General features: G+C 44.4%; 1 protein-coding gene across 2 annotated transcripts in view; it reads left to right on the top strand.

Annotated features, from left to right (window-relative positions):
- The window catches only part of GOLGB1 (golgin B1), a 104,985-nt gene that overhangs the window by 16,871 nt on the left and 75,035 nt on the right, over window positions 1–13,079 (top strand). For both annotated transcript variants that reach the window (XM_077838146.1, XM_077838139.1), the window contains exons 5-10: window positions 5,460–5,618; window positions 6,259–6,381; window positions 6,876–6,989; window positions 8,875–9,286; window positions 10,694–10,809; window positions 11,102–11,216. In XM_077838146.1, the coding sequence (XP_077694272.1) occupies window positions 5,460–5,618; window positions 6,259–6,381; window positions 6,876–6,989; window positions 8,875–9,286; window positions 10,694–10,809; window positions 11,102–11,216 (1,039 nt within the window). The remainder of the gene's footprint in view (window positions 1–5,459; window positions 5,619–6,258; window positions 6,382–6,875; window positions 6,990–8,874; window positions 9,287–10,693; window positions 10,810–11,101; window positions 11,217–13,079) is intronic.

The raw sequence follows: 13,079 nt of genomic DNA, 5'->3' as shown, positions 1-13,079 counted from the left end.
GTCATGCCTGACTAATCTATTTGCCTTCTGTGACGAGATAACTGGCTCTGTGGATGAGGGGAAAGCGGTGGACATGTTGTTCCTTGACTTTAACAAAGCTTTTGACACGGTCTCCCACAGTATTCTTGCCAGCAAGTTAAAGAAGTATGGGCTGGATGAATGGATGATAAGGTGGATAGAAAGTTGGTTAGATTGTCGGGCTCAACGGGTAGCGATCAATGGCTCCATGTCTAGTTGGCAGCCAGTATCAAGTGGAGTGCACCAAGGGTCGGTCCTCGGGCCGGTTTTGTTCAAGATCTTCATAAATGATGTGGAGGGTGGTGTGGATTGCACCCTGAGCAAGTTTGCAGATGACACTAAACTGGGAGGAGAGGTAGATACCCTGGAGGGTAGGGATAGGATACAGAGGGCCATAGACAAATTAGAGGATTGGGCCAAAAGAAATCTGATGAGGCTCAACAAGGACAAGTGCAGAGTCCTGCACTTAGGACGGAAGAATCCCATGCACCGCTACAAACTAGGGACTGAATGGCTAGGCAGCAGTTCTGCAGAAAAGGACCTAGAGGTTACAGTGGACGAGAAGCTGGATATGAGTCAACAGTGTGCCCCTGTTGCCAAGAAGGCCAATGGCATTTGGGATGTATATGTAGTGGCATTGCCAGCCGATCGAGGGACATGATCGTTCCCCTCTATTCCACATTGGTGAGGCCTCATCTGGAGTACTGTGTCCAGTTTTGGGCCCCACACTACAAGAATGACAGGTTTCAGAGTAACAGCCGTGTTAGTCTGTATTCGCAAAAAGAAAAGGAGTACTTGTGGCACCTTAGTCTCTAAGGTGCCATAAGTACTCCTTTTCTTTTTACACTACAAGAAGGATGTGAAAAAATTGGAAAGAGTCCAGCGGAGGGCAACAAAAGTGATTAGGGGACTGGAACACATGACTTATGAGGAGAGGCTGAGGGAACTGGGATTGTTTAGTCTGCGGAAGAGAAGAATGAGGGTGGATTTGATAGCTGCTTTCAACTACCTGAAAGGGGGTTCCAAAGAGGATGGCTCTAGACTGTTCTCAGTGGTGGCAGGTGACAGAACAAGGAGTAATGGTCTCAAGTTGCAGTGGGGGAGGTTTAGGTTGGATATTAGGAAAAACTTTTTCACTAGGAGGGTGGTGAAACACTGGAATGCGTTACCTAGGGAGGTGGTGGAATCTCCTTCCTTAGAAGTTTTTAAGGTCAGGCTTGACAAAGCCCTGGCTGGGATGATTTAGTTGGGGATCAGTCCTGACTGGCCTGTAGTTCCCAAGATAATCCTCCTTCCCTTTTTTAAAGATGGGCACTACATTAGCCTTTTTCCAGTCATCCGGGACTTCCCCCGATCGCCATGAGTTTTCAGAGATAATGGCCAATGGCTCTGCAGTCACATCCGCCAACTCCTTTAGCACTCTCAGATGCAGCGCATCCGGCCCCATGGACTTGTGCTTGTCCAGCTTTTCTAAATCGTCCCGAACCACTTCTTTCTCCACAGAGGGCTGGTCACCTCCTCCCCATGCTGTGCTGCCCAGTGTAGTAGTCTGGGAGCTGACCTTGTTCTTGCTGGGGCCCACCTGCCTGGGCATTCCCCCTGCAGGTGTCCTTTTCATCCACAGGCCCAACATATCCGTCACCCCCTGGTTCTCCTCACCAGGCGGGTTGTCTTAGGGACTTGCCCCTTTCCCTGCTCTGGGTGAGGCGCCCTGCCCCCATCCCAATAGGGACAATCCCTTTTTAAATGTCCATGCCGCCCGCACGTGTAGCAAGCCTTGTGCTCCGCCACAGGCCTCCTGGCCCTGGCACTCGGCTTCTCACGTCCTTCTCCACAGCTCCTCCGAAACTCCCTTCTGAGGAATTTTACCAGGGCCTGCTATTCCTCTGCCAGCTGCCCCAACTGTTCCTGCAGGGCTCACTGCGCCTCACAATGCCTCTGCTGAGTTTCCCTGACCTCATGCACAAATCTCGCATGCCTCTTGTGCTGTCAGACTGCCCCTTTCCTCCAGGGACCTGACTCTGGAGCCCAGCCTGGAATGGTGCAAAGAACACCTCCGCATAACCGGGATCCATCGTCCCTCTCTCTAGTTCCCTCCAGACAATTATTCCCAGTCCTTCTCCTTCCCTTTGTATCAGGGGTGACCGATTATACCTGCATTCTCCACCATATGTAGCACGGCAGAGCACTCACCGGCCCAGCGCCTCCTGCTGGTTGGTCTAGGAATTAGACCTTCCAGCTTCAGAGTGCCCCCTGCTGGCCAGTGTCTCCCTTGCTGCTGCCTGCTTCTTCCTTTCTTCAGGTACCACCCTTGAGTCCAGGCCCTGTGTCCCTCCTGGCCCGCGGTGCCCCTTCTCTGGAGTACTGCCCCACAGCAGTGCCCCCACACTCAGGGATCCTCCTCTCCCTGGGGAACCCCAATTCCCCAAAGCCCACCTTGCCTCAGTGACCGACAGCAGGTCTTCATCTAGTCCCTTTTCTCAGAGGCAAACTGTAGTCTGAAATGGCTGCTCATCATTGGTAAGGGTGTTTGGACCTGCTGCTGTTTCCTGGTCTGGCTGCACCGCTTCTGCCTCAGTACCACCATAGGCCCTTTTAGCCTGGCCTCAGCCTCGGGACTTGCCCGTCCAGAGCTCCCCAGCTCTGCCTATCCTTCCCCAGCACTACTCTGTTTGAGATACCCTTCTCTAGCCAGCAGCCAGGTCCTTCCCACTCCACCACTGGAGTGAGACTCCCCCTGCCTAGCTCCCAACCCTTTTATCAGGGCCAGCTGGACCCTAATTGGGTGTGGCCACACCTGCGGCTGCCTCTCTAAAAGGGCCGGCTTTTATCCCTTTCCGAGCCAGAGTGGCTCCCTTCTACACTGGTCTAGACTTTATTTTATTTACACATTATAAATGTGATCAAGTCCTGATCATTGGTACCTAAGCTACCATTAGTTTGTAGTTCTGTGGAAGATGGGTGATATTCCAGAGGACTGGAAAAGAGCAAATATACTGTTAATCTATAAAGAGGGGAATAAGAACAACCCCGGGAATTACAGACTTAACAGTTTAACTTCAGTACCAGGAAAGATAATGGAGCAAATAATTAAGCAATCAATTTGCAGACACTTATCACCTTATTATCTTCTGGGTAACAGCACGGATTTGTCAAGAACAAATTATATCAAAGCAACCTAGTAGCTTTCTTTAACACAGGCCTTGTGGAAGCGGCAGATGTGGTATATTTTGACTTTGGTAAGGCTTTTGATACTATCTCACATGACCTTCTCATACACAAACTAGGGAAATACAACCCTGATGGAGCACTATATGGTGGGTGCATAACTGGTTGGAAAACTGTACCTAGCTGGAACCCACCAGAGGAGTTCCAGTAAATATTTTTAAACCTGTAGGAGTCCTGGCGCCTCCTGCGAGGCTGAAGCCAAGAGCCCCAAGTGGTATGGGGGGGTCTCTGGGAAATAATACTTGAGAATTTAAATCCTGGTTCCCAGAGAGTAGTTATCTGTGGTCCACAGACAACCTGGAAGAGGATATCAAGTGGGGTTCCATGGGGATCATTTCTGGGTCCGGATCTATTTAATATCTTAATGATTTAGATAATGGCACAGAGCTGGGGAGGGGTTGCAAGTGCTTTGGAGGATAGAATTAAAACTAAGAATGATTTGGACAAACTGGTGAAATGGTCTGAAGTAAATAGGATGAAATTCAATAAGGACAAATGCAAACTACTCCACTTAGGAAGGAACAATCAGTTGCACACATACAAAATGGGAAATGACTGCCTAGGAAGGAGTACTGCAGAAAGGGATCTGAGGATCATATTGGATTGCATGCTAAATATGAGTCAACAGTGTAACACTGTTCAAAAAAAAAAAAAAGGGCAAACATCCTTCTGGGATGTATTAGCAGGAGTATTGTAAGCAAGACACAAGAAATAATTCTTCTGCTCTACTCGGCACTGATTAGGCCTCAGCTGGAGTATTGTGTCCAGTTCTGGGTGCCACATTTCAGGAAAGATGTAGACAAATTGGAGAAAGTCTAGAGAAGAGCAATAAAAATGATTAAAGATCTAGAAAACATGCCTCTGAGGAAAGATTGAAAAAAGTGGGTTTGTTTAGTCTGGAAAAGAGAGGACTGAGGGTGCACATAACAGTTTTCAAGTACATAAAAGTTGTTACAAGGAGGAGGGAGAGAAACTATCCTCCTTAACCTTGAGGATAGAACAAGATGCAATGGGCTTAAATTGCAAGAAGGGCGGTTTAGTTTGACATTAGGAAAAACTTCCTCACTCTCAGGGTAGTTAAGCACTGGAATAAATTGCCTAGGGAGGTTATGGAATCTCTGTCATTGGGGATTTTTAAGAGCAGGTTGGATCATCTCATGTCAGGAATAGTCTAGATAATACTTAGTCCTGCCTTGAGTGCAGAGGACTAGACTAGAGGATCTCTTGAAGTCCCTTGCCTTCCTATGATTCTGTGACACAAAGCTAGGGTGGGTTGCCAATACTTTGGAGGATAGAGCTAAAATTCAGAGGGATCTTGATAAATTGGAGAACTGGGCTACAGACGACAACAATGTAATTCAATAAAGACCAATGTTAGGTATTACACATAGGGAAGAAAAAATCAAATGCACAAATACAGAATGGGGGATAACTGGTTTGGCAGCAGCATTGCTGGGAAGGTTCTGGGACTTGTGGTAGATCGCAACCTCAACATGAGTCAACAGTGCGATGCTGTTACAAGAAAAGCAAATGCAATTTTAGGTTGCATTAACAGAGGCATAGCATGCAAATCATGGGAGGTGATAGTACTGCTCTGCTCGGCACTGGGTAGGCCTCAGCTGGAGTACTGTGTCCACTTTTGGTCACCAATGTATAGAAAGGATGTAGAGAAACTGGAGAGGATCCAGAGGCAAGTGACAAAGATGATCAAAGGGATGGAGTGCAAGCCATATGAGCAAAGGCTGAAGGAACTGGGTATGTTTTGTTTGGAAAAGAGGAGTTTAAGGTGGGGGACATAAGTCTTCAAATATTTGAAAGGCTGCCATAAAAAGATGGAGAAAAATTGTTCTCTCATGCCACAGAGGGCATGACAAGAGGCTGTTGGTTCAAACTAGAGCATAACAGATTAAGATTAAATCTCAGGAAAAACTTTCTAATTGTAAGAGCAGTAGGACAATGGAACAGACTGCCTATGGAATTTGTGGAAGTTCCTTCACTGGAGGTTTTCAAAAGGAGGCTGGATAGCCATCTGACGTGGATGGTTTAGACACAACAAATCTTGAATCTTGGCAGGGGGTTATACTAGATGACCCTTGCTGTCCCTTCTAACCCTATGATTCTAATAACTGTACAGCATGCTGCACTCTGGCTGAGACTGTCTAATATAATTAACTAATATCTACTTCTTTCTGGTTTCTTCTCTCCACTTGCAGCTTCAGAATAATCAGAGGACCAATGAAGAGCAGAGAGAGGAGGCTGAAACACTCAGAAAGAAACTCCAGGAGCAGGAGGACACTGTCAGGAACCTGATGGAGCAGCTGACTGCAACTAGAGAGAGCCTGACAGATACTCAGACCAAGCAAGCAGCCCATGTATGGAGATGGATTTCTCGCCATTGATATATTTACTGTCTGCTGGTAACAATCAGTGACTTCATAGGGAAAGATGAGTAAGAAATGGCAAAGTAAGTTAGAAGACTGTTGTCCCAACTAGAGGAGTGAGCACTGTGATGTTATGTTAGGTTTTTTTATATAGTGCCTTTTAATACCAATCTTTACAATATTAGCTAGACTTGCCGGCTTTTGGTTTTGATGGCTAAAATGATGGATTGTGACATTCAAGACAAGTCCAACAACAGAAACTGTATGTTTCTGTAATTGTATGGAAATTGTAGCTTTCTAGACTCTGGGTATATGTAAAATGTAATCTGCACTTTTTGCACTTCCAGAGTCTGAAATGTTGTCAATAAATATGTAAGCATAAGTGAAATCATCTCTTTGAGTTGGCATGGCTATCACAGAGCCTTGTACTACTCAGGACATCTTGGCTTCTGGTTCAAATCTATTCTCACACGTAACACACTCCACAAAAAGTAGGATGAAAAACTCCTGATGGTCTGTGTGCCTGACACCCCCAGAACAGGTCTCAGTCCTTTGTACTGTCTTTGGAATTTCTACCTTGTTTCTCTGTTAGCCAAGTGACATTTCTCATGCTATGTACTATGGCTTACAGCTGAGCTGCCTGCAGGAGGTGATTCGTGAGAAGGATGCTCTCCTAGAAGAGCAGGTTCACCAACACCATGCTGAATTACACCAAGTAGTGGCCCGATCAGATCTGGAAGCTGCGATGCAGCAGGTGTGTTTGATGGGTTTGACAGTCCCCTGCTTTTTGTAGAACATGAGAAGGGAAAATTGCATGGGTTCAGTGGGATTTGCAACTCAGGGATGTGTGCAGGCTAACAAAGGAACTCTGTGGGAGTTGAGAGGAAGGTGGTTCAGTGATTAGGATGCTATCCTGAGACTTGGGAAACCTGGGTTCAGTTCCCTGCTCTATCATAGACTTCCTGTGTGACTAGGGGGTAAATCACTAGTGTCTCTGTGCCTCAGTTCTGTGTCTGAAGAAATGGGAATAATAGTATTTCCCTACCTCATAGGGGTGTTGGCAGGATAAATACACGGACGAGTATGAGTGCTCAGATACTAAAGTAATGGGAGCTATATAAGTACCTAAGATACATAGAGTTGGGGTATGGCTGGGATGGGATCCTCCCATGTAACTAGCCCTCCTGTGCTTTGGGCTGCTGCTGTCCTCTCAGCTTCTGATGTAGATGATTTGTGTGTCTCACATAGAACCTGAGGACACTGCAGAGAAAGCTGGAGGAACAGGAAGCGGCTCTGCTAGGACGAACTCAGGTGGTGGAACTGCTGCAGCAGGAATTACATGGTGCGGAAGAACAGAACAAGGTACCTCCTCATACTTTCAATGTACTATAGCCGTGCTCTATTCTCGTATGTTCCTTTACTGTTAACAGGTGCAATTGTCTCGTCAAAAGCCTAGCACCTGACATAGCTCCCTACTACAGGGGCCATATCTCTAGCATGAGAGAAGCTGAGAATTCCTTGAGCTCAAAGTTCAAAGCTGCCAGCTCCTGAAGAGAGTGCATTTTTGTTTTTGGCGCTGCACTGGGGGTGTGGTGACCCTTAGTGCCTTAATTAGCAATCTTTTTCTGACCAGAATTGGTGGCGCAGCTCTGTGACTGAGTTGTTGAGCTCTGTTACCTTAGGATGGGGCCACCTGACTCATTTTTATGCTTGCTGTAGAATCCTCCGAATGTCTAGTTCCAGGCAAAAGCATCCTTTTCTCTAATATTGTCTCCTTCAGTGTCATCAGCTGACTAAAGCTTTGAACTCGGAGATCCCAATATTTTGAGCAACACCAATTCTTGTTATGAATGTGCTGGGGCTTTTGGGGAATATATAATATTACCACATCCATTTTTTTGTTTTGTTTTGATTTTTAAACAGTTTTTAGGAACTGTGCAGAATTTAGCCACTTCCAGCTTCCCCTGCCAGCCATTGGAAGCTTATAGGAACTCTAGTAGCGTGTAGGATCTGACCTTATTCATCTTAATGTTTTGGGGGAATAGAAAGTGACTGGCTCATAGGTGAGCTGCCTCAAACTCAAGCATGCAAATTCTTACCTGAGCCAGTTTGTTTCTACTTTCTTAAAGATTTAAGAAGGTGAATAGGGTTATTGCCTATTTTAGTGGCTCTTGCAGTGTGTTAAAGGTATTTGACTAGTATAGGTTTTTGAAGTCTGTCTCTTTATTATGTAATTTAGAGGACAAAATTAAAGTAATGCAAAAAGAAAAAATTGCTTTTTGTGCCATTATGCTTCTGTTTTAAAGAGGCCTGAAAGGGTTGGTTTTGCAATAGTTTTTACATTAGAAATTCAGTTCTCCTCTATTATGTTTTCTCTTGAAGCACCGGTAGGATAGTGATATTTCAGGCAAGGGAAACTTCATGGAGAGAGAGAATGATTTTGTTTGCTTCAACCAGTTCAGTCCCCTCCCTCCCATACATCCAAGTCATCCTAGACTTAAGGGAGGTGTGTGGAAGGTTCTTGCCCCTGCTGGGGCAGAGTTGTTCACAGAACTGAGGGGCTGAGCTCTCTGAGCAGTACATTGGCCCTACTGTCTGAGAGTAGGTTGTGCCTCCCAATGTTTCCTTACTGACAAACCTGTACCTTTGCAATGCCTACCTCTCGCTCCAAAGGAGCTGGCATTTGTGATACAAAGGTCATTGCAGTGCCAGTCATGCTAGTCTGGTGCTTGGGAGTAAGGGCAAGCAAGAATCACTCCTGCTGCCCTGAATGCCTCAAACTTTGATTTTTAAGGTGTTTCCACCTGGTTTTTTGCTAGGGTTGAGAATCGGTTGCACTTATATCTTCAGACAACATCAATTCTAAGCAAGCAATTATCTAACCTTTCTGTTTAAGCAGAGGTTATGTTCTCTGTGCTGGAGTGTCCTAGAAGGAGAATGTGTTGGATGTTAATTCCAGCTTACAGTTTCTCTTTTTCTTCACTCTAGTTCAGAGTTCTGATGTCTCTCAGCAGAGTTTTGATATTCCCTTAGGAGTCACAAGACAGTGTTTCTTCCTGCGGAGGTTTAGAATCCCCATCATGTGTTGTTCCTTTCCTCTCATGTCTTGTCACTTGGCTAGTTGAAATTGCCTCTTGTTTAAGTTGTGTACTTAGCATGGGCCCATTTTTGCCCAGTGCCTTAGGGTCTGAAGCAGGAATCAATTGTTTTTCCTTCTGGTTGAGTCCCTCCCCATCTCCTTTTCCAGACTCTCTTGGACCAGTGTCAGAGGATGGAGGCAGAGCTGAGCTCTTTAAAGAACATGTTGGATGCAGAGAGAGAGGAGTCTCGAAGCCTCGTGGAGAAGATGGAGCTGGAATTGGCTGAGAAGAAGCTGTCCTTCCATTGCTTACAGGAGGAGGTGCAGTATCTCTCAGAGCAGCTGGAGCAGGCAGGAAGAACTCGGGCTGAACTGGAATCTGAATGTAGAGCTCAGGACCAGAAACACAAGCTGGAGGTAGAAGAGCAAAAGCTGCATATTACTTACCTCCAGATGGCTGAACAAGAGCTGCGATCTAGCCATGATGGCCTCATAGCTCAGAATGATCAGCTGCTGCGGGATATTGATCGGCTGCTGGTGCAGTCTACTGAAAACTCCGCTACCATACAACACCTGCAAGGTTAGCAAGTGTATCGACTCAACACCTCGGGAGCCTCTCTGTGTGGTTCCGATTTGTGTGCTTTTTTTAATGGCAATTCCCTAGCAAAGTGCGGGTAATATCTTATATGACAAGAGGAAGAATAAATCTTTCCTGGCTCCCAGGCTAATGGGAATCCTTAGTTTTGTTTTAGCCTTTCAGAGCTGTAGTTATTTTTAAATTTTAGTGATGTTTGCATATTAATTTGATAAAAATGATTTAAAGGATATCCTAAACTTAGCAATCCCTCTTCTCTCTGAAAGTATTTAACAGACTATTGTTGCAGCTGATAATTAAGGTGATTTATAACAGAGATCAGAGAAAAAAATCTTTTTTTCCAGTGTTTTTATTTTGTGTAGTAGGTTTTATTGTTTTCCTGGAACAGTCAGTTACTCTTTTTGGAAATATGGGAAAATGTAGTGCTAAAAGAACAAAAATTGGCAGTGGGACTGAGGGAGATGGATAATACTTGAAACTACTTTTAACTCATTGTTTAAATTGACTAGAATTCACACTGGTGACATCCCAAGAAAAAACTGGTTTACAATGAGAGACTAGAGAAGCTCAATCTATTCAGTTTATCCAAGAAAAAGTTAGGGGGTGACATGAGCATGGTACCTACATTAGGAGAAGATTTCTGATATTAGAGGGCTTTTTAATGTAGTAGACAAGGGCAGAACAAGATCCCATGGCTGTAAATTGAAACTAGACAAATTCAGTCTAGAAATGAAGTATGTATTTTAACAGTGAGGGTAATGAACTGCTGGTACAACTTACCTAGGGATGTGCTAGATTCCCCATCACTTGACATCATTTTAAATCAAGATGATATATATTTCTAAAAGATATTTATACTTTAGTCCAACTGGAGATTATGGGCTTGATGCAGGAATTGCTTGATGGGGGGAAAAAAATGGTTTTGCTATGCAGGAGATCAGACGAGATGATCGTAATTTTCCTTTCTGTCCATGGCAGTGAGTGAGCATGGGTGAAACGTCTAGATAGATAGTACAGACTTATACTTGTAGCCACTCTACAATCTTCCTTGACAATGTGTCTAAATCCTCTAAAGAGGAATGTTCCATCTCCTTGTCTGTTCAGTCCTGCACTTCTCTATTGAGAGGGCATTCCCTGATCCTTTGGTTGGCAAACTGTTGTGGTATTTTCTGTGATGTTCTCTCATATCCACTAAGAACTGGAACTAGATTCATTTATTTCATATAGAACTGTCAGGTGATATGGACTTCCTGCAGGTACCGGTTGGGGCCAGAGTAGAAGCGCTGACTGAGAGGTGAAAGGTTACATATTCCAGTGTGCATACATCTAAAGTAGATCTACTCAGACACACAAGCAGAGATGTGTATACTTATGTTTAACTTTTTCTCTTAGATGAGCTCACGCAAAAATCTGAGGAGTTCGTCCATTGCCAGACTGAGCTAAAGTTGTTAAAGTCTGAGCCAGTGATGCAGGTCTCTCAATCAGAGGAGCAGGTACAATCTCTAAAGGTAATTGTAACCTAAAACTCTCTCATATCCTAAGAATCAAACAGATAGTGCAGAATATGGAAATACCTTCTCTTGATCAAATTGGCTGAGAAGGTTAATACAGGGTCTCTTTGCAAACTTCTCCAGTCTGAGCAGATGTTTTAAGAAACTGCCTGTAAAGGAAGTAAACTAGTATGGGTCAGTCGGGGGAATTTAGAAGTTACTAATGGATTTGTCGAAAGTGTAACTGAAAGAAAGAGGGATAATACCTGTGAGAAAGCTATTGGTAACTTTCTGTCTTTCTGCTCTCTAGCCAGTCTCTGAGCAGGATGAAATACCTCTGCAGAAAAATGTGGTGGAGCAGGAGGATGAGAAGAGGACTTTACTCCTACCCACTGCAGGCTTGGAGGGGCTAAAGGCTGAAAATGGTATAATTACACTTCCTTCTGCCTATTTTCAGCTAATAAACATACCCATGATTACTGGATTAATCAGCGCTCCCTGCTGAGGATTTCAGAACTGCTCTCTAATCCTTTCCAGAAACTATAATTGGAATGACAGGTTTCAGAGTAACAGCCGTGTTAGTCTGTATTCGCAAAAAGAAAAGGAGTGCTTGTGGCACCTTAGAGACTAACCAATTTATTTGAGCATGAGCTTTCCTGAGCTACAGCTCACTTCATCGGATGCATATGATTCCCAAACTAGTGGGCCAACCTGCTGGAATGATTAAAGCACAGGTTTTATCTTTGTGATAGCAAGTAATGATTGGAGAAGGTAATCTAAGTAAAGATCAGGATGGCAGAAGGAGAGAACATGGAGGCTTGGACAAGGTGAATGTGGTGAATGTGAGGATGATCAGATCACATGGGAGGCCAGGTATAAGAAGGTGGTCATCTTATTTGTGCACATATATACCAGAGCAGCCTTTGGAGTTGATCCTGCTGAACTGTATCTTGAAAGGGCTTTCAGTTCATCACCTAAATCACTCGCATCAATATCGTGCATGTCATCATGTGTCAACACTGTCTCTAGTGCCCTGAATTGCTGGTGTAGGTGGTCTTCAGGTATAGTGAGGAGTTTTGGAATATCATACAACGTCCCAAATATACTGCTGTGTTCCTTGAGCCGCATGAAACATTGTGCAATACAGTCAGTTGAAGAATCTAGCACCTAGTTAAAGAATTCAATTTTGACTTGTTATTTGGGGTCTCTGATGGGATTATCCCATGCCTCGAATCAAAATGTTGTCTTCTTCGGTGACTCTTGTATTCTTGAATGGGTGGGAAAATGGCTTCAGTGTGAAGCTCCTCTGCCAACTTCTGTGCACTCTTCAGAAAGTTTTGAATTCCCTCATCTGACCGGTAAGACTATAGGTATGATTTTGCTTTGTCCAGTTGTTCCATTGCTCCAGATATATCAAGGTCAACACCTTGGAGTCTCTTGCTTACAACACTTATTTCAAACAGTATGTCATGCCACAACACTAAGCCACACAGAAATTTGAAGTTATGTATGTTTCTGGTGATTCCATTTCCCACTGCCACTGTTCTTCCACGAACAGTTCCTGTCATAGCATTATCCTCCATAACGGCAACTGTGGCATCATCTATCTTCCCAATTTGGTGTTTGATAGGCTTTATCGCCTCCACTCAACTTTCCCATCATGTGGCACTCAGTGGTTTCAGTGTCAGAGAGGATGTTCCCAGATGTTGCTTCAGAATTTGCCATTGATGAGTTGATGCAGAGAAAAATACATAGATGCTTTGAATTACGTTAAAAAATTCAGCAGCCTCACTAGAAGCTGATGCTGCATCACTGACCACCAAGTTCAATGAATGAGAACTGCATGGGACAAAAAAGCTAGAGGGTTTAACTCTCGGATCTGTGTCTGCACTGCTCTGTTCTTGCCTCTCATGTTGGCACCATTATCGGAGCCCTGACCTCTCATGTCAGCTATCGCAATTTCCGTATCTTCCAGCATTTTAAGAAGTACATTTGTCATACCAGCTCCTGTAGTATCATCAGTGTCATACATTCTAGAAAATGCTCTCTGACAGTCACCGATACAGGGACAATGTCACTAGATTCTGTTGTTACAAAACACACCATTAAAGTCATTTGTTCCTTATGGCTGATCAGGTGTGCAGTCCAGAATAACAGAGTAATATCTTGCTGATGTCAGATCTTCTGACATTCAAACAATTTTCTGTTTGACTTTGTTGCCAGTAACTGTATGATCTCAAAAAGAAAAGGAGTACTTGTGGCACCTTAGAGACTAACCAATTTATTTG

This window comes from Eretmochelys imbricata, chromosome 1, assembly GCF_965152235.1.
Source record: "Eretmochelys imbricata isolate rEreImb1 chromosome 1, rEreImb1.hap1, whole genome shotgun sequence".
Lineage (NCBI taxonomy): Eukaryota > Metazoa > Chordata > Testudines > Cheloniidae > Eretmochelys > Eretmochelys imbricata.
Note: the sequence above shows the minus strand (reverse complement) of the source record. Positions and strands in the feature narration are given on the sequence as shown.